At 59.8% G+C, this 19,712-nt stretch overlaps 4 protein-coding genes across 5 annotated transcripts; 3 read left to right on the plus strand and 1 right to left on the minus strand.

Moving 5' to 3' along the window:
- The first annotated feature begins 261 nt into the window (after positions 1–261).
- On the plus strand, positions 262–6,259 carry UBE2M (ubiquitin conjugating enzyme E2 M). The gene is made up of 6 exons (XM_049793093.1): positions 262–370; positions 2,416–2,510; positions 2,963–3,001; positions 3,812–3,915; positions 4,163–4,226; positions 6,053–6,259. The coding sequence occupies exons 1-6, from the start codon at positions 262–264 to the stop codon at positions 6,191–6,193; spliced, it is 552 nt and encodes a 183-aa protein (XP_049649050.1). The 3' UTR covers positions 6,194–6,259.
- A 614-nt stretch (positions 6,260–6,873) lies between these two features.
- CHMP2A (charged multivesicular body protein 2A) lies at positions 6,874–13,360 on the plus strand. The gene is made up of 6 exons (XM_049793056.1): positions 6,874–7,409; positions 9,843–10,024; positions 10,661–10,840; positions 11,323–11,453; positions 12,037–12,098; positions 12,477–13,360. Exons 2-6 carry the CDS (start codon positions 9,857–9,859, stop codon positions 12,596–12,598), a joined length of 663 nt encoding a protein of 220 aa, XP_049649013.1. The 5' UTR covers positions 6,874–7,409; positions 9,843–9,856; the 3' UTR covers positions 12,599–13,360.
- Positions 13,240–14,368, minus strand: LOC126034970 (basic salivary proline-rich protein 1-like). 2 transcript variants are annotated; one of them, XM_049793009.1, is made up of 2 exons: positions 13,901–14,368; positions 13,240–13,740 (listed from the first exon to the last, which is right to left on the minus strand). In XM_049793009.1, the coding sequence occupies exons 1-2, from the start codon at positions 14,366–14,368 to the stop codon at positions 13,240–13,242; spliced, it is 969 nt and encodes a 322-aa protein (XP_049648966.1). The 2 variants fall into 2 exon arrangements, with proteins under 2 accessions (XP_049648966.1, XP_049648967.1); XM_049793010.1 differs by having other exon boundaries at positions 13,240–13,772; positions 13,901–14,207.
- Positions 14,369–14,570: 202 nt separating this feature from the next.
- On the plus strand, positions 14,571–18,593 carry LOC126034936 (natterin-4-like). The gene is made up of 4 exons (XM_049792923.1): positions 14,571–14,969; positions 15,249–15,284; positions 15,662–15,773; positions 16,953–18,593. The coding sequence occupies exons 1-4, from the start codon at positions 14,571–14,573 to the stop codon at positions 17,960–17,962; spliced, it is 1,557 nt and encodes a 518-aa protein (XP_049648880.1). The 3' UTR covers positions 17,963–18,593.
- Positions 18,594–19,712: the final 1,119 nt, after the last annotated feature.

A 19,712-nucleotide genomic window follows, 5' to 3' on the forward strand; every position in this document is an offset into this window, starting at 1 on the left:
AAGTGTCTCCGACTTTCCCGCCCCCTTCCGGAAAGCCCCGAAGCTTCTTCCGGAGAATCCCGAAGCGTTTCCGGAAGTTGCCGAGCGGCGCCGGTCGTCGCCGATCGTCCGTCTCCTCAGAACCTCCGTCGTTCTCCGGCTCCGCCGTCCGCCCCCCCTTTTCCCCACCCCGGGGGGGGCCCAGCCCGGCTCCGTGCCGCCGCCGGGCCCGGTCCGGCCCCCCTCCCCGCCGGTCCCCCCGGCCCGGTTCGGCCTGGCAGGATGATCAAGCTCTTCTCGCTGAAGCAACAGAAGAAGGAGGAGGAATCGGCGGGCGGCACCAAGGGCACCAGCAAAAAGGCCTCGGCCGCCCAGCTCCGCATCCAGAAAGGTGACCGGCCCCCCCCCCCCCCCCCCCCCCCGCCCCAGCCTTCCCCGGTACCCGTCGGGACCGGACCGGCCGTTGGGGGGGGGGGGGGGGCGGTTGGGCCTAGTGAGGCCCAACGGGTGGGGAGCGGGGCCCGTTGGGGCCTAAGCGGGGAGCTTCTACTGGTCCCGGTATGGCTGCGGTGTGTGGGGGGATGTACTGGTCCCGGTAGGGCCCTGGTAAGGAGGAATGTACTGGTCCTAGTAGGGCCACGTACTGGTCCCACTAAGGCCCCAGTAAGAGGGAATGTACTGGTCCTAGTAGGGCCACGTACTGGTCCCAGTAAGGCCCCAGTAGAGGGAACATACTAGTCCCAGTAAGGCCCTGGTAAGGGGGAACATACTGGTCCTAGTAGGACCACGTACTGGTCCCACTATGGCCCTGGTGGGGGGGAACCTGCTGGTCCCAGTAAGGCTCCGGTGGGGCAGAACATACTGGTCCTAGTAAGGCCCCAGTAAGGGGTAGTGTACTGGTCCTAGTAGGGCCACATACTGGTCCCACTAAGGCCCCAGTGGGGGGAACGTACTGGTCCCAGTTTGGCCCTGGTGGGGTGGAACATACTGGTCCTAGTAGAGCTATGTACTGTTCCTAGTAAGGCCCCAGTAAGAGGTAATGTACTGGTCCTAGTAGGGCCTTGTACTGGTCCCAGTAAGGCCCCGGTAGGGGGAACATGCTGGTCCCAGTACAGCCCCGGTGGGGCAGAACGTACTGGTCCCAGCAGGGCCATGTACTGGTCCTAGTAAGGCCCTGGTGGGGGGGAATGTACTGGTCCTAGTAGGGCCCCAGTAAGAGGGAATGTACTGGTCCTAGTAGGGCCACGTACTGGTCCCAGTAAGGCCCCGGTGGGGGCAACGTACTGGTCCCACTAAGGCCCCGGTGAGGGGGAATGTGCTGGTTCTAGTAGGGCCACGTACTGGTCCCAGTAAAGCTCTGGTGGGGACAACTTACCGGTCCCAGTAAAGCCCCAGTAAGGAGAAACGTACTGGTCCTAGCAGGGCCACGTACTGGTCCCAGTAAGGCTCCGATGGGAGACACATACTGGTCCTGGTAGGGCCCCGGTGGGGGGCAATGTACTGGTCCTGGTAGGGCCCCGGTGGGGGGCAATGTACTGGTCCCGGTAAGGCCCCGGTGGGGGGCAATGTACTGGTCCCAGTAAGGCCCCGGTGGGGGGAATGTACAAGGCCCCAGTGGGGGGAATGTACTGGTCCCAGTAAGGCTCTAGTAGGGGGAATGTACTGATCCTAGTAGGGCTAAATACTGGTCCCAGTAAGGCTCCAGTAGGGGGAATGTACTGATCCTAGTAGGGCTACATACTGGTCACAGTAAGGCCCTAGTGTGGGTGGGAATGTACTGGTCCTAGTAGGGCCATGTACTGGTTCCAGTAAAGCTCTGGTGGGGGGAACATATTGGTCCCAGTAAGGCCCCAGTAAGAGGGAATGTACTGGTCCTAGTAGGGCCACGTACTGGTCCCAGTAAGGCCCCGGTGGGGGCAATGTACTGGTCCCGGTACAGCCCTAGTGGGGTGGAACGTACTGGTCCCAGTAGGTCTACGTACTGTTCCTAGTAAGGCCCCGGTAAGAGGTAATGTACTGGTCCTAGTAGGGCAACGCACTGGTGCCAGTAAGGCCCTGGTGGGGGGCAATGTACTGGTCCCAGTAAGGCTCTAGTAGAGGAAATGTACTGATCCTAGTAGGGCTACATACCGGTCCCAGTAAGGCTCCAGTAGAGGGAATGTACTGATCCTAGTAGGGCTACATACTGGTCCCAGTAAGGCCCCAGTGTGGGGGAGAATGTACTGGTCCTGGTAGGGCCCTGGTAGGGGGAATGTACTGGTCCTAGTAGGGCTCTGGTGGTGGGGAATGTACTGGACCCAGTAGGGCCATACTGGGCCTGGGATGACCCAGCCTGGTGGGTGGTCTCGGGGTGGCCCCAGCCCCGTGTCCATGTCCCCCTCTAACTCACCTCTGCGTCCCCGGGTGTCACCCGTGTGTCCCGTTCCACCCCCCCAGACATCAACGAGCTGAACCTGCCCAAAACATGCGAGATCGACTTCTCCGACCAGGACGACCTGCTGCACTTCCGCCTCCTCATCTGCCCCGACGAGGTGGGCTCCCCCCTGTCGCCCCCCAGTCCCCTTGTCACCCTCTTGGGTGTCCCCCCCACCCCAAATCCTGCCCCCGGAGTCCTATGTCCCACCCTGGAATCCCCTGTTCCTTTTGTCCCTTCCTGTCCCCGTGCGTCCTCCTGGCTCTCCACATCCCCCGCCTGCTCCCTGTCTCTTCCCCCTGTCCCCTCATGTCATTCTGGGGTCCCTACCCATCCCTGCGCTGTCCTTGTGTCCCCACCGGGACCTCCCGTTCCCCTCTGTCACCCCTCTGTCCCCTCTGAAGACCTTCGTGTCCTTTGGGGTTCCCCTGTGCCCCCCCCTCTTTCCTTACGGGTCTTGCCCATTTCCCCATGCTTCCCCTGTCCCCCTACTTGTCCCTTGGGGTCCCCCCAATGTCCCTTGTGTCCCCTCCGTGTCCCCACTCCTGGTGACGTCTGTCTCTCCCACAGGGCTTCTACAAGGGAGGGAAATTTGTCTTCAGTTTTAAGGTCAGTCCTGCACCTGGAGGCGGGGGGGAATTCCGTGGCCACCGACACCCATCCTGGGGCCACCAAGATGGGACCGATGGCCACGTGGCTGCTCCCAGGGCTGGGGGTGGCAGCAGTGGGGTGGTGGCCACCAAGGTGGGACATGCAGCCACCAGGGTGGGACCCACAGTCATGAACTTGTCTTATGGGTGGGAGCGAGAGGCAGGCGGCCACTGAAGCCTGACCTGCAGCCACTAGAAGATGACCAGCCATGACTTGTGGCTACCATATGGGTTGGGATTAGGATCAGAGGTTGGTGGCCACCAGGATGTGACCGGTAGCCAAGTGTCCACCCTGTGGGTTGGGGTAGGGGCTGGTGGCCACCAAGACATGACTGGTGGCCATGTGTCCGCTCTGTATATTGGAGGTGGGGTGGGGGGACTTGGTGGCCACCAAGACGTGACCAGGCCGCATGTCTGTGTCTGTGGCTTGATGATGGGACCTAGGGGTTGGTGACCATTAAGATGTGCCTGTTGGCTGTGTCTGTTGCGTGATTTGAGGTAGGGACAAGAAACTGGTGGCCACCAAGATGTGACCTGTGGCCACCGAGACATGACAAGCAGCCACGTGTCCTCAGTGAGGGTTGGGGGCAGGGTCTAGAGGCTGGTGGCCACCACCGTGAAACCAGTGACCACCAAAACATGACTAGAAACCAGATGTCCACACTGTGGATTGGGGTGGGGGGCTAGTGGCCACCAAGACGTGGCCAGTGGCCACAAGGGGGGGGGGGCGAGCCGTGACACTGTGCCCACTCCCCCCACCCCTTCCCAGGTCGGCCAGGGCTACCCCCACGACCCGCCGAAGGTGAAGTGTGAGACGATGGTTTATCACCCCAACATCGACCTGGAGGGCAACGTCTGCCTCAACATCCTCAGGTGGGCCACTGCCACCTCCGAGTGGCCACTGCCCCATCCAAGGTGGCCACTGCCATATCTGGGGTGGCCACGGTTGGATCTAGGTCCCCATCTGCCCCTGGATACCCGGCAGGGTGGGACAAGGGGCCAAACGGTTGCCCTGTGCACCTTGAGTGTGGTCACAGGGTGGCCCCAGTCACCTTGGGGTGGCCACGGCCACCGCTGGGGTGGCCCCAGTGTCCCCTCTGACACCCGGCTCTGTCCCCAGAGAGGACTGGAAGCCCGTCCTGACGATAAACTCCATCATCTACGGCCTGCAGTACCTCTTCCTGGTGAGTATCGCTGGGGTGCAAGCCCCTGTGGGTGGGGGGCACCCGTCGTGGCTCTGGGGTGGCCCTTGGGGGGCAGCCGGTGGCCTTGGGACACATCCTGGGGGCCCTTGGTGGCCTTGGGACACCCTGAGGAGGCACCTTTGGTGGCCTTGGGACACGTCCTGGGGGCCCTTGGTGGCCTTGGGACACCTTGAGGAGGCACCTTTGGTGGCCTTGGGACACGTCCTGGGGGCCCTTGGTGGCCTTGGGACACGTCCTGGGGGCCCTTGGTGGCCTTGGGACACCCTGAGGAGGCACCTTTGGTGGCCTTGGGACACCCTGAGAAGGCACCCGGTGGCCTTGGGACACCTTCTGGGTGCACCTGGTGGCCTTGGCACAAGTCCTGGGTGCACCCAGTGGCCTTGGGACAACCTGAGGAAGCACCTGGTGGCCTTGGGACATGTCCTAGGTGTACCCGGTGGCCTTGGAACAACCTGAGGAGGCACCCTTGGTGGCCTTGGGACACGTCCTAGGCACCTTTGGTGGCCCTGGGACAATCTGAGGAGGCACCCAGTGGCCTTGGGACATGTCCTGGGTGCACCCAGGGGCCTTGGGACAACCTGAGGAAGCACCCGGTGGCCTTGGGACATGTCCTGGGTGCACCCGGTGGCCTTGGAACAACCTGAGGAGGCACCTGGTGGCCTTGGGGACATGTCCTGGGTGCACCCGGTGGCCTTGGGACAACCTGAGGAGGCACCTGGTGGCCTTGGGGACATGTCCTGGGTGTACCCGGTGGCGTTGGGACACGTCCAAGGCACCTTTGGTGGCCCTGGGACAATCTGAGGAGGCACCCGGTGACCTTGGGACACCTCCTGGGTGCACCTAGTGGCCTTGGGACATGTTCTAGGTGCCCTTGGTGGCCTTGGGAGAACCCAAGGTGGCACCCGGTGACCTTGGGACACCTTTTGGGGGCACGCAGTGATGCTTAATCACCCCCAAAGGGGCCCCCAGTGACCTGATGACACCCTGAGGTGGCACCCTGTGGTCCAGACACACCCTGAGGTGGCCCATGGTGGCCACAATGGTGGCCCCCCCATGGCCTGTCCCATGAGGACACTTGGTCACTTCATGGGGACACCGTGTGGTTCTAGGTCATCCCAGACTGTCCCCAACCCCAATGCCACCATGGGGACCCCCCCCTTTAATACCCCAGTGGGGGTGGGATAAGGGGGCAGTTTTCTGCCCTGGGGGGAGTATTTGGGGGTGTTAAAGGGTATATGGGGGGGGCTTAGGGGTCCAGGGGGGGCATCAGGAGGTATTGGGGGGGAATTGGGGCAGTTATCGGGGGGTTCATTTGTGCTGGGGGGGTATTGGGGTGCTTGGGGGGGGTATTAAGGAGTCCCAAGGGGTACCAGGGGTCTGTTGGGGAGACCCCGGGGCAGGTAAAGAGCCCCAGGGGGGTATTGGGGGGGTGTTAAGGGGAATAGGGGGGGCAGAAAGGAGTCCTGCGGGGTATGGGGGGGCATTAAGGAGTCCTGGGGGGCATTAAGGAATAAAGGGGGGGACATTAAGGAGTACGGGGGGGGGGGCAGAAGGAGTCCCAGAGGGTATTGGGGGGGGCATTAAGGAGTAGGGGGGGGCACTAAGGAGTCCCAGGAAGTTTGGGGGAGGGGCTGCCCCTCACCACCCAGGCAGCCCCCAAATCCCCATCCCAGCGTGGTCACTCCTAATCTCCCCCTCTGGAAATGCCCCAAAATTTCCAACACTGGGGGGGGAGACAGGACACCCTTAAAGGATAATAGCACCCCCCCCTCCAAAAAAAAATACACCCCCCACCCCCCCCCCAGGAGCCGAACCCCGAGGACCCCCTGAACAAGGAGGCGGCGGAGGTGCTGCAGAGCAACCGGCGTCTCTTCGAGCAGAACGTCCAGCGTTCCCTGCGGGGGGGCTACGTGGGGGCCACCTATTTCGAGCGTTGCCTCAAGTAGCCCCACCCTGACCCCCACCCTTAACCCCCCACCCCCACCCTGACCCCCTCCCCCTACCCCCTTTTTTTTTTCCTTCCCTGCCCCCCCCTATTTATTGCCCCCCCGGGGGCGGGGGGGGCTCCCCCCACCCCGAGCTGCTCTTGTGGGTGATTAAAGGGCGACGGTAACGAGTGGTGGAGACCCCCCCCTCCTCATTACTTCTCGGGGGGGGGTGGGGGGGTGGTCTTACTGGTTAAGCTGGGATGGGGGGGGGTGTTTCCAGTTGGGCCGGTGCGCCCCATTCCTGCTCCAGGGAGGTTGGTGTGTCCGGTTACTGGTGTCATGGTTCCCAGTATGGCCAGTTCCCAATCCCAGTATGGCCAGTATGCCCAGTTGCCTGCTGTAGGGCTCCCACTATGGCCAGCATGCCCAGTTCCCTTCCCTAGGGCTCCCAGTATGCCCAGTTGCCTGCTGTAGGGCTCCCACTATGCCCAGTTCCCAAACCCAGTGTGCCCAGCATGCCTGGTTTCCTTCCCTGGGGCTCCCAGTGTGCCCAGTTCCCAGTCCCAGTGTGCCCAGTATGCCCAATTGCCTGCCCTAGGGCTCCCAGTTTGCCCAGTTCCCTTCCTTAGGGCTCCCAGTGTGCCCAGTTCCCACTCCCAGTGTGCCCAGCATGCCTGGCTTCCCTCCCCTCCCTAGGGCTCCCAGTGTACTCCATTCCCAGTTTGCCCAGTTCTCTTCCTCATGGCTCCCAGTATGGCCAGGTCTCGCTCCCGGTATGCCCAGTTGCCTGCCCCAGGGCTCCCAGTATGTCTCGTTCCTAATCCCAGTGTGCCCAGTATGATCAGCTCCCTGTCCCAGGCCTCCCACTATGCCCAGTTCCTAATCCCACTGTGCCCGGTTTCCCCTGTCCCCGTGCTCCCCAGTATGCCCAGTATCGGCGCCCCCCACTGCCTCCCAGTTGATCCCGCTCTGCCCCAGTACCCCCGCGCCGCCAGGGGTCGCCATTACCGCCGGAGCCGACGCTCTGGCCGTCTCCTCTCGATTCCCCTCCCACCGTAAAGGAAGTGGCCGCTCCAGCCACTTCATCTCGATGGTTTACCACCGGGAGGGGGGCGGACCAGTGGCGCCCGGCGCGCGTGGTTTCTCCCCCACCGTCACGTGACCGAAACCCGGGCGACGTCACGAGGTTTGCGGAAGTGCGCGGGAGAGACCGGGAGACGCGGAAGGATCCGGGGTGAGGGGCCCGGACGGGCCACCGGGGGATCATAGAGAGCGGCGGGGGGACAGAGGGGCCCGGTACCGGGGGTCATAGAGACGGGGGGGGAGTGGGCTAGAGGGGCTCAGTACCGGGAAACCATAGAGCGGGGGAGGGGGGGAGCAGAGGGACCCAGGGATCATAGAGCTGGGGGGTGGGGTGGGCTAGAGGGGCCCGGTACCGGTAATACCACAGAGAGGAGCGGGCCAGAGTGGCCGGTACCGGGGTGACATGGGGGAGTGAGCGGGGCTCGGGACCATAGAGAAGCTCCTCCGGGAGGGGGCTAGAAGGGACTCTCGTGGAGGGGCCGCCGTCGGCGACTGGGGGGGGGGGGGGGGAAGACCATAGAGTCATGGGTCCTCCGGGAGCGGGAGAGGCCCCCCCCGAGACCATAGAGAGCGGCTTAAGCCGTGCAGAAAGCCCCGCGGGGGCCGCTCTAGGCCTGTACCATAGAGTTAGAGGCGGGAGGACTCGTGGGGACACTCTGGGAGGAGACGAACCACAGAGAGGAAGGGGGCGGGGCGGTGGCGTCCTCTCCCGGTGATTGGCTGCGCTTCCTGTTGCCATGGTGAAGGGGCGGGACCTGGGGGGGCGGAAATCAGCTGGACGGGGTATTGGGGGGCAGCTGGGCCCAGGGGGGAAATAACTGCCCTTGGGGGGGTAATTAATGCCCCTGGGGGGCAATAAATGCCCTTAGAGGGGTAATAAATGCCCCTGGGGGGGTGTCGGTGGCTTTGGGAGGGTATTAAATGCCCCGGGGGGGCGTAATAAATACCACATAGGAGGTAATAAATGCCCCTGGGGGGTAATAAATGCCCTTGGGAGGGGTGTCAGTGGCTTTGGGGGGGTAATAAATGCCCCATAGGGGGTAATAAGTGCCCCTGGGGGGGTCAGAAATATTCCGTCGGGGGTAATAAATGCCCCATGGGGGGTAATAAATGCCTTTGGGGGTAATAATACCTGGGGGGTAATAAATGCCCCTGAGGGGTATCAGTGGCTCGGGGGGGTAAGAAATGCCCCATAAGGGGTAATAAATGCCCCTAGGGGGTGTTAGTGGCTTTAGGGGGGTAATAAATACCCCGGGGGGGCGTAATAAATACCACATAGGAAGTAATAAATGCCCCTGGGGGGTAATAAATGCCCTTGGGGATTGTCAGTGGCTTTAGGGGTGTAATAAATGCCCCGGGGGTCGTAATAAGTGCCCTTGGGCATGTAAGAAATGCCCCTGGGGGGTGTCAGTGGCTTTGGAGGGGTAATAAAAGCCCCGTGGGGGTAATAAATGCCCTTGGGGGCTGTTAGAGGCTTTAGGGGGGTAATAAATGCCCCTGGGGGGATAATAATACCCAGGGGGGGAATAAATGCCCCTGGGGGGTAGTAAATGCCCTTGGGGGTGTCAGTGGCTTTAGGGGGGTAATAAATGCCCCAGGGGGGTAATAATACCCAGGGGGGTAATAAATGCCCCTGGGAGGTGTCACTGGCTTTGGAGGGGTAATAATAAATGCCCCAGGGGGCGTAATAAATGCCCCATAGTGGGTAATAAATCCCCCTGGGGGGTGTCAGTGGTTTTGGGGGGCAGTGGGGTGCCCGGGACAGACCCAACAGAGCGTCCTGTGTCACTCCCCTTTGTCCTATCTCTGCCCCCATTTGTGTCCCCTGTCCCCACCCGCCACGTCCACCCATTCTCCACCCCTGTTTCTTTCTGTCCCCAACCCCCCCCCCCATGTTCCCCCCTGTTTTCTCTGTGTGTCCCCCCTCATCTGTCCCCCCCACAATGTCTCCGGTGGGTCCCTGCCACCTCCGTGTCCCCCCTGTGTTGGTGTCCCCACCGTGTTCATGGTCCCCGTGTCTTTGGCCTCCTCTGTCCCTCGTGTCCATGTCTCCCATGACCGTGTGTTGTCCCCCTCCATGTCCCCAATGTCCATGTACCCCAATATTCACGTCCCCTCCATGCCCGTGCCCCCTCCATGTCCACATGCCCCAAACACCCATGTCCCCCATACCTGCCACCCACGTCCCCCATATCTGTGTCCCCATAATGTCCGCATCCCCCATGTCCATGTCATTCCATCTGTGGCCCCCCATATCCTCCATATCAACGTCCCCGTGTCCCACCACGTCCCCGTGTCCCACCATGTCCCCATGTGCCCCATATCCATGTCCCACCACGTCCCCGTGTCCAACCATGTTCCCATGTGCCCTATATCCATGTCCATCGTGTCTCTGTGTCCCACCATGTCCCCATGTGCCCCATATCCATGTCCCATCACGTCCCCATGTCCCACCCATGTCCCCCATATCCTCCGTATCCATGTCCCTGTGTCCCCCATTTCCGTGTCCCCCCGTGTCCGTGCCCTCCCATCTGTGCCCCATCCATGTCCCCGATGTCCCATGTACCCCTGTCTGTCTCCCCAGGCGCCGCTGCCACCATGGACCTGCTGTTTGGGCGCCGGAAAACGCCAGAAGAGTTGTTGCGGCAGAACCAGCGGGCGCTGGCCCGCGCCATGCGGGAACTCGACCGCGAACGCCAGAAACTCGAGGCGCAGGAGAAGAAGATCATTGTCGACATCAAGAAGATGGCCAAGCAGGGCCAGATGGTGAGGGGACACCCACGTGGAGGGGACGTGGAGAGCACCGGGAGACTGCAGGAGGGATGGGACAATACGGAGGGGACCACGGGACTCTTGTGGGTGACATGGCGGGGACGTGGAGGAGAACGGAGAGGGGACACGAGGACACGGAGGGGACCAAGGGACTGCAGTGGGGACACGGGGACGTAGACGGGACTAGGGCACATGGAGGGGACCAGGGGACACGGAGGGATCCAGGACTTTTGGAGGGGACCACGGTGGGGACATGGAGGGTGGTGGGACACTCGGGGGGGAGACCAGGGGATCGTGGAGGGGACCTGGGGGACGGTGGTGGACCATAGTGGTGACCAGGGGACCATGGAGGGGACTTGAATGCTGGGGGGGGTGACCGGGGACCATGGTGGAACGATGCAGCTGGGACATGGGTGCATGAAGAGGACGAGGTGACACGGTGGGGATTGGAGGGGGGGGCCGTGGAAGTCCCCACGTGACCAAAGTGGGTGCAAGGGGACCAGGAGACCGTTGAGATGGTGGTGGGGACCATGGTGGGCCCTGAAGGACACAGAGGGATCCCTGGAGATCTTGGGGGACCCCTTCTTGGGGGACCTCGTGGCCACTCGATGTTCCCCCTGTGGCTTTCAGGATGCGGTGAAGATTATGGCGAAGGACTTGGTGCGGACGCGGCGTTACGTGAAGAAGTTCATCACCATGAGGGCCAACGTCCAGGCTGTGTCCCTCAAGATCCAGACCCTCAAGTCCAACAACTCCATGGCCCAGGCCATGAAGGGTGTCACCAAGGCCATGGCCACTATGAACCGGCAGGTGGGTGCCCGTGGGGATGTCTGTAAGACTGTGACCACCATAAGCTACCCTGGGGTGGCCACGGGGATGTCCTTGAGAATGTGGCCACCACAAACTGCCCCAGGGGAGATCCCCAAGGCTGTGGCCACCACAGGTTGCCCTGGGCTGCCCGTGAAGATGTCCCCAAGACCGTGGCTATCACCAGCTGCTGCAGGGGGACGTCCCTGTGGCCACGGCCACCACAAGCTGCTTGTGAGGATGTCCGTAAGACCGTGGCAACCATGAGCTTCCTCAGGGGATGTGCCCAAGGCCACGGCCACCAGAAACCCCTCGAGGTGGCCATGGGGACATCCCCAAGACCATAGCCACCACAAACCACCCCAAATGGTCCTGGGGACCTACCCAAGGCTGTAGCCACCATGAAATGCCACCGACACGGCTGCGGGGACATCCCTGTGTCCCTGTGTGCCACGTGCCGTGTTCCTGTGTCCCCCCTCCTGCAGCTGAAGCTGCCCCAGATCCAGAAGATCATGATGGAGTTTGAGAAGCAGGCGGAGATTATGGACATGAAAGAGGAGCTGATGAACGACGCCATCGATGATGCCATGGGGGACGAGGACGATGAGGAGGAGAGGTGGGGACGTGTAGGGGACGTTGGGGTCACAGAGAATGGGATTTCAGGGACATGGAGGGGATGTTGGGGACGTGGAGACAGGGATTTGGGGGACGTGGAGGGGACGTCGTGGTTGTTGTGGAGACAGGGATTTGGGGGACGTGCAGGGGGACATTGGGGTCGTGGAGATGGGGATTTGGGGTACGTGGAGGGGGACATTGGGGTCGTGGAGACGGGGATTTGGGGGACACGGAGATGGGGATTTGTGGGACGCCGAGGGGACATCAGGGTCATGGAGACAGGAATTTGGGGGACGTGGAGGGGACATGGTGGTAGAACGGAGATATGGGGGACACGGAGAACTGGAAGACAGGGACATGGTGGGGGGGGGGACGACGCGGGGGCTGAGGACATGGGGGGGACACGTGGGGACAGCTGGGGAGGGTTGGGGACATGGAGGGGACACAGTGGAGGAAGGGGGGGGGCAGATATGGAATGCTGGGAAGGTTGAGGACACCTTGGGTGGGGAAAGAGTGGGTCAGGGGACATTTGGGGGGGTGCGGGGGGGTCCCGGTGTCACCACTGACCCCCTTGTCCCCCGCAGCGACGCGGTGGTGTCACAGGTGCTGGATGAGCTGGGGCTGAACCTGACCGACGAGCTGGCCAGTGAGTGTGGGGGGGGCATTTTGGGGGGCTAGGGGGGTATTTTGGGGGGGGTGTAGTTGAACATCTGCGGGGGGGGGGGGGGGGTATTTAAGGGGCTGTGAGGGGCACCGGGGAGCAGGGGCATTTTGGAGGTAGGGGATATTTGAAGGGTCTGGGGGGGATTTTGGGGGATTGGGGGGGACATTGGGTGGTAGATACAGGTCTGGGGGGGGGCATTTAGGGGGGCACGGGGGTATTTAGGGGGTCTGGGGGCTATTTGGAGGGATATTTGGGGGGCAGATGAGGGTCTGGGGGGGTTATTTCAGGGGCTCGGGGGGGCGTTTGAGGGGAGGGGCAATGGAAGGTGGTGACCCCCTGACCTCTGCCCTTTGCCCCCAGCCCTGCCCCCGCCGGGGGGGTCGCTGGCGGCGGGGGAGGGGCGGGCGCCCGAAGCTGCGGCCGCGCTGGCCGACGCCGACGCCGACCTGGAGGAGCGGCTCAAGAACCTGCGCCGGGACTGACCCTTGACCTCCGACCCCTGACCCCCCAGCTGGACGACCTGAATTCCACCCCCCCTCTCTTTTTCGCCACCCTGCAACTCCGGGGTTGACCCCTGCTGCTCTGCGACCCCAGGGTTGACCCTACGACCCTCCCCCCGGGGTTGACCTCAGCAACCCTGGAGCTGCCCCGTGGTGACCTCCGACCCCGTGCAACCTAGGGTCACCGCCCCTTGACCCCTGCGGTGACCTTTGAACTTAGACAACAGTGACCCGCCTGCCCCTGATCTCTGTGCGGTGACTCTTGCCCCTAGGGCTGACCCTTGACCTCTGGTGTTGACCTCTGGTGACCTATGACCCCTCACGGGGATAAAACCCAGTGACCTTTGACCCTGCCCAACCCTCCATGGACTAGGGGGGGCCTCTCAGACGCACTACAGGACCTTGGCCCCCCCTGGAATTACACCCCCCCCCCAGGTTATTTGCCCCCCCTGGGGGTATTTGCCCCCTTAATCTGGATTATAGACCCTCTACTGGGGTATTTGGTCCCCCCCCCGGGGTATTTGCCCCCCCCTCCGGGGGGATATTTGCCCCATTTATCTGTGTTATTGACTCTCTCTTGGGGTATTTATCCCCCCCCGGGGTATTTGCCCCCCATCTTTCTATTATTTGCCCCCTCTTGGGGTATTTGCACTCCCCCCCCAGGGTATTTGTCCTTTTTGGGGGTATTTGCCCCCCCCCGCCCCGGGGCAGTTGAACCGGGGTAATAAAGGCCGCACGTTGGTATTTGCTGCCTCCCCCCGGCTTCTTCCTGGGGGGTGCCCAGTGTCACCCAGTATGGGACTGGGAGCACTGGGGGAGGGTGGAGGGGGGGTGCGTTCACTGGCGGCTGCTGTAGGGTTGGGGTGCTGGTAGGGGAGGGTGGTCCCGGACACTGGGGACCTTCCTGGGTGGGGGTCCCGGATTTCTGGGTCCTTCCTGGGTGGGGGTCCAGGACACCCAGGTCCTTCCCGGGTAGGGGTCTGGGACTTCTGGGTCCATCCTGGGTGGGGGTCTGGGACTTCTGGGTCCTTCCCAGGTGGGCGTCCTGGACACCCGGGTCCATCCTGGGTGGGGGTCCTGGATTTCTGGGTCCTTCCCAGGTGGGGGTCCCAGAATTCTGGGTCCTTCCCAGGTGGGGGTCCCGGACTGCTGGGTCCTTCTGGGGTGGGGATCCGAGACTTCTGGGTGCTTCCCAGGCGGGCATCCTGGACGCCCGGGTCCTTCCTGGGTGGGGGTCCTGGATTTCTGGGTCCTTCCTGGGTGGGGGTCCCAGACTTCTGGGACCTTCCCAGATAGGGGTCCTGGACTTCTGGGTCTTCCCCGGGTTGGGGTCCGGGACTTCTGGGTCCTTCCCAGGTGGGGGTCCCAGAATTCTGGGTCCTTCCCAGGTGGGGGTCTTGGACTTCTGCGTCCTTCCAGGGTGGGGGTCTGGAATGCCTGGGTTCCTCCCCAGTTTGGGGTCTGGTTCAGGGCTCTGGATACTGGGAAGGGGGTGGGGGATGATTTGGCTGCCCAGACACCTGAGTCCCTCCCAACTGCCTCTCCCCTTCCCCACCACCGAGCCTCGGTTCGACACCAAACCAGACGACATCCCATTTCTGCGCTAAAAACCGGCATTTTGGGGCAGATGAGAAAACACCGCATGGGCCCAGCAGCTACCACCCTCTTTTGGGGCAAAAACTCCCCAAATTGCTGTGTCCTCACTGCAAAAACTTGCCTTTTTGGCGGAAAATCCCCATTTTTAGCATCCATGTGGATTTTGGGTCTGTTGGCTGATTTTTTTGTGTCGTAGAGATGTGTGCGTGATCCAAGTTGGCTTGAATTCCCTTTGATTTACAGGTTCGAAGCAGAAAATGTAGATCATTTTTTTAAAAAGGGATTTTTTTTTTTCCTCCAGCATGGGGCAAAATAGGGGTTTATGTGATTTTTCCAGAAATACTGATTTCTGAAAGTGATGTTTTGGGATAAGAGGAACTGCTTTGAGAACGTGAAACATCCCAGGCGCCTGACCACGGATGTTTTGTGCTGCTCGCGGGTGCTTTTTGTGCATCACTACCGCATTTTTCCTGACGGGGGAAAAAAAAAAAAAAAAAAAGAAGTGCTAACTTTCTGCAAAACGCAGACAAATTGCCAAATTTCTAATAATAGTCCTCCCTCCCCTCCTTTTTTTTTTTTTTTTGCATTTATTTGCACTTCTTTTCCTGTTCAGACTTTGGCCTTTCCCAGGGCTCATGTGTCTCCGGGCGAGCTCAAGCCGTGCAGGAAAACGCCACTCTGGGCTAGAAGTGACCCAAAAAGGACCAAAACCACCCCAAAAAACCGGGATTTACATCAAAGCGGGAGCAGAGGCGAGGTAGGGAGTGCGGCATGGGGCAGCAAAACACGGGCGAGCGCAGGTTGGGGTTTACATCGAGCCCGCGGCTCGTGGGCAAAATATCCAGCAGAACCCAAAACGGTTGGTTTTAGCCCCAAAATGTGAATCTGGGCATCTGGGAACCCCACAGGCGGAAGCGCTTGTTCCCAGCAAAGATGGGAGAGTTGGGGATGGTGTGTTGGGTTGGGAGGACAGTGTGACCGTGGGGCTGCTTAAATGAATATGTTTTTTTATTAAAAATGTATATTTAAATCGCAGCCTCCGGAGGTGGCCGGCAGGATGCTGAGGTGTGAGGTATGGCGCTTTGCAGGGCACTGGTTTGGGTTATTTAGGGGATTTTTAACTGCTTCAGGGGAAAAAAAGGGATACTTTCTAACTCCTAGAAAGTAATTATTTAAAAATTTTAATGAAATAAAGAAATAAAAAGAAAAATTGGAGTTATTATGAGTGGGTGCCGTGTTGCATTAACCAGCCTCTCCTTTTTCCCCCTGGGCTGGTTAAAAATTAAAGCTGTGTCCCTATCACCAGACAGGATTTCACCCCAAAAACCAGACGGACAAGGGATGTCAGGATACAGCCATGACCCGACTCTTGGTCAGGAATTGCCCTTGAGGTGCGGGATGGTGAGGTGGTGCTTGAAGGGGTGACACCTCCCCTGGTCTTCTCCACAGTTATTCCTCGCCGTCACCCTCCTCTTCCTCGGCCGTGGAAGCAGCGGGGCTGATGGACCTGCCAAAATCCCATCGGTGGGAATGATGGGAAGGAGACCTCTGCAGCCCCCGGGTGAGTCTTGCTCTCTGGTGGGTTGACCTTGGTTGGCTGGCAGACGCCCACCCAGCTGTTCTCTCCCCTTCCTTGGCTGGAAGGGGGAGAAAATAAGATGAAAAAAAGCTCGTGGGTTGAGATAAAGGTCAGGGAGATCACGGCCCCTTTACTGTCGTGGGCAAAGCAGACGCGACTTGGAGGAGATTAATTAAATTTATTGGTAATTAAAAATAGAGTAGGATGGAGAGAAACAGAGAAAACTAGAAACACTTTCCTCCCAAGCCTCAGCTTCACTCCTGACTCTTCTACCTTCTCCCTGAGAAGGCACAGGGGAATGGGGGCTGTGGTCAGTTCATGACAACTATGGGATGGAGTCCTTCATGAACTGGGTCCTTCCCATGGGCTGGAGTCCTTCGGGATGAACCTGCTCCAGTGTGGGCTCTCCACGGGCTGGAGTCCTTTGGGATCAACCTGCTCCAGTGTGGGCTCTCCACGGGCTGGAGTCCTTCAGGATGAACCTGCTCCAACGTGGGTCCTTCCCATGGGCTGGAGCCCTTCGGGTTCAACCTGCTGCAGCATGGACTCTCCATGGGCTGTAAGGGAAACCTCTTCTCCAGCCCCTGAAGTACCTCCTCACCCTCCTTCTTCACTGACCTTGGTGTCTGCAAGGTTGTTTCTCTCACATTTTTCTCATTCCTCTCTCTCGCAGCATTTTTTAGCCTTTCTTAAATACGTCACCACAGAGGCACCACCAGAATCACTGATGGGCTCAGGTTTGGCCAGCGGTGATTCCATTTTGAAGCCAGCTGGACCTACCTGTGTCCAATGTGGGGCAGCCCAATGACTCTTGTCACAGAGGTCACATCTGCAGCCCCCTCCCACCCAAAACCTTGCCACGTAAATCCAGTACATGGTCTCATCCATCCCTTTGTCCTCCAATGCGTGAAGGTCTCTGCTCTTCTGATTTTTAGCAGGATTGCCCCCCAGCTTTGCCCCCAGCATTTAAGAAGGGTTTGTTGAGATGTCTTACTTATGGTTTTCTTGGCCATCCATGCTCGGGCAAGCGTGAGGTGTTGCGTTGTCAGCACCTTCCCCAATGGGGTGGATCTCTGCAGGACATTGCTCCAGCAGCTTTGAGCTGGTGGGGCAGGATGGAGGCATCTCATTTCACCCAAATCCCCCATTTCCTCCCCGCAGCCACCAGCTGGAGCTTTCCCCGGAGGAAGCGAGATGTGGAGCCACCCTCATACCTGAAGTGGGTGGCTTTTGAAGGCACACTGCCCGCCGATGCCGTCTCCAACTGGAACGACTATGCCAAGAGGATGGAGTATGTCTGCTCAACAGGAGTGCTCGGCTGCAACACTGGTGCCTACGTCCCTGACCGAGGTCCCTTCTGCTTCTTCCCGTTTGCAGAAAAGGAGCAGAGGACCTCCACCTTCAAGGTGTTAGTCAACGTGGGAGACTTCGAGGCGCTGGACTGGGTGGACGCCTCCTTCGGCAGCGTGCCCGAAAATGCCGTGGAGGGCTGCCCATCTGTTGATGTCTTCGTTGGGAGGAACCGCTATGGCTTGGGCAAGGTCAACAAAGAGCAGAGGGCTGCCTTCATAGTGGTGGATGATGAGGAGGTTTGGTACAAGTGGTACCAAGTCTTGGTGGTCAAGAAGGGCCCATCAGACATCACCATCTCTGATGTCCGCTACAACTTCAGCGGGGCAGTGGAGCACAGGGAGGATGTCACCCTGACGAAGACCACGATGAGGAACGAGGGCTGCCAAGGGGTGCGGAAAGCTGTCACCTTGGAGGAGGCCACTGAGATGGAGCACGAATGGGAGATAGACCAGAGGGTCTTCGCCACCATCCGTGGGGTGTTGCAAGCTGCTGTCTTGGCCTTCAATGAGACGGGCTGGGAGGTCACCAATGTCAACAACATCCCCTGGGTGGGGGGAGCCAGCACCAGCGAGTATGTTGTCCATACCCGTGTGGTTGAGGAGGAGGTGCAGCCCCGGATGGTGTGCACGGTGGCCCTAGAGGGACGCCGGTTGGACGTCCGCGTCCCTTTCACCGCGCAACTGACCCGTAATTTTGGCGACGGTCAAGTGCACCACGTGGCTGTGACGGGGTGGGCTCACAGCCGGGCGGTGGTGGGTGTCGGGGCCAGTGTCAAGCAGTGCTGGCCCATCACTGATGTCTCACCGTGTCGGGCGTAGAGGATGGTGAGGCGGGTTGGTGTATCCGGCACGTTCTACTGGGACACAGAATGCAATGCCACGCGATTTTTTGCAATCTTTTTTCTGGGTTTGTTTTCCTCCCCGATAACTACTATCTCACCCCAAAACAGGATGGCAGCAACTTGGAATGCAGAAAAATGTATTTTTTTTTGGCCTTCCATATTTTTCGTTTTCATGGCATAACCTTCGTCTCTCTCTGAAACAACATGGCAACAATGCAGAATGCAGAAAAACGTGGGGTTTTACGTCTTTATTTTCTATTTTCTCCAAAATAAGCTCCATCTCTCCCCAAAAAGACAAGCAACAATGTGGAATATAGAAAAATGCTGGATTTTGCAGTCTGCATTTTCTATTTTTTTCCCCAATAACCTCTGTCTCTCCCTGAAACAGGATGGTACCAGCGTAGGATGCAGAAAAATGCATTTCTTCTGGTCTCTATTTTTCCTTTTTTTCCACCATAACTTTTGGCAATCGCCTCTCTCCAACACGGCAGAGCAGCCGCCTGTTGAGGAACCTCTCTCCACCCAGAGCTGGATGGACATAATTTTGTGCCATGATGCCTGTGTTATCTTTTCCCCTTGCGTTTGATGAAAAATGCTTGCAGAGCAAATTCAGGTGTGTGGTTCATTAGAACGCTCCCAAAAAGTAATTTTGTAAGCAAAGGGGTGAGGAAGAAGGAAAAAAAAAGCCAAAATAAGGGATGCAAAGGCAACCACTCATCTCAGGGTAATGGTGGAGGTTGTGTCCTTGGAGGACGCTCATGGAGGTGGCACCATCTTGGGATGGAGGTGGCACCATCTCAGGGTGATGGTGGAGGCTGCGTCTCTGGAGGATGCTCATGGAAGTGGCACCATCTCAGGGTGATGGTGGAGGTTGTGTCCTTGGAGGACACTCATGGAGGTGGCACCATCTTGGGATGATGGTGGAGGTTGTGTCCTTGAAGGATGCTCATGGACATGGCACCATCTCATGGTGATGGTGGAGGTTGTGTCCTTGAAGGATGCTCATGGACATGGCACCATCTCATGGTGATGGTGGAGGTTGTGTCCTTGGAGGACACTCATGGAGGTGGCACCATGTCGGGATGGAGGTGGCACCATCTTGGGATGATGGCGCAGGTTGTGTCCTTGGAGGACGCTCATGGAGGTGGCACCATCTCGGGTTGATGGTGGACCAAAGAAGCCCCCTTGGCGCCCAAGGGGTTAACCCCCTCCTCGCCCCCCCCCATTCCCGCTAAGGCAGGAGTGACAGCGGAGCCGACCAATTGATGCTCGGCTAAGGTGGCCGCTCCGCCCAACAGGCACCGATGGGCGGGGCCAGGAGGACTTTGGGGGTCCCGGGGGTCAGGGGGGGGGCCGAGAGCTGGGGGAGTCTAGAAGGACAGGGGTGGGGGGGGTGGGGTGGGGGGGTACAGAGGGGTTGGGGGGGTCCCCAAAAAGCTTTGGGGGGGGGTGTCCAGGGGGCTGGGAGGGGCAAAGATTTGGGGACACCCCAGATTGCCTGCGGGGTGTGGGGTGGTCCCCTAGAGGGTTGGGGGGGGGGGTCTGCAACACGCCGCACTGCAATATGTGCAGCACTGCAATGCAAATGCAACATTGCAGTGCAAGCCTGGCACGGCAAAGGCAATGCAACGCTGCAGCACAAGCCTGGCGCTGCAACGCAAACGCAACGCTGCAGTGCAAGCGCTACGCTGCAATGCAAACACAACGCTGCAGCGCAAGCGCTACGC

The sequence above is a fragment of the Accipiter gentilis genome, chromosome 36, assembly GCF_929443795.1.
Source record: "Accipiter gentilis chromosome 36, bAccGen1.1, whole genome shotgun sequence".
Taxonomy (NCBI): Eukaryota; Metazoa; Chordata; class Aves; order Accipitriformes; family Accipitridae; genus Astur; species Astur gentilis.

Coding starts and splice junctions, on each gene's coding strand:
- LOC126034970 (XM_049793009.1), bottom strand. CDS start 14,368: ATGGATGCTAAAAATGGGGATTTTCCGCCAAAAAGGCAAGTTTTTGCA. Junction 13,741..13,900: donor CAGGACCCCTATCTGGGAAG/GTCCCAGAAGTC, acceptor CCACCTGGGAAG/GACCCAGAATTCTGGGACCC.
- LOC126034936 (XM_049792923.1), top strand. CDS start 14,571: ATGTTTTGGGATAAGAGGAACTGCTTTGAGAACGTGAAACATCCCAGG. Junction 15,285..15,661: donor GCAGGATGCTGAGGTGTGAG/GTATGGCGCTTT, acceptor TCTTCTCCACAG/TTATTCCTCGCCGTCACCCT. Junction 15,774..16,952: donor GAGACCTCTGCAGCCCCCGG/GTGAGTCTTGCT, acceptor TCCTCCCCGCAG/CCACCAGCTGGAGCTTTCCC.
- CHMP2A (XM_049793056.1), top strand. CDS start 9,857: ATGGACCTGCTGTTTGGGCGCCGGAAAACGCCAGAAGAGTTGTTGCGG. Junction 10,025..10,660: donor TGGCCAAGCAGGGCCAGATG/GTGAGGGGACAC, acceptor TGTGGCTTTCAG/GATGCGGTGAAGATTATGGC. Junction 12,099..12,476: donor CCTGACCGACGAGCTGGCCA/GTGAGTGTGGGG, acceptor CTTTGCCCCCAG/CCCTGCCCCCGCCGGGGGGG.
- UBE2M (XM_049793093.1), top strand. CDS start 262: ATGATCAAGCTCTTCTCGCTGAAGCAACAGAAGAAGGAGGAGGAATCG. Junction 2,511..2,962: donor TCCTCATCTGCCCCGACGAG/GTGGGCTCCCCC, acceptor TCTCTCCCACAG/GGCTTCTACAAGGGAGGGAA. Junction 3,916..4,162: donor GTCTGCCTCAACATCCTCAG/GTGGGCCACTGC, acceptor CTCTGTCCCCAG/AGAGGACTGGAAGCCCGTCC.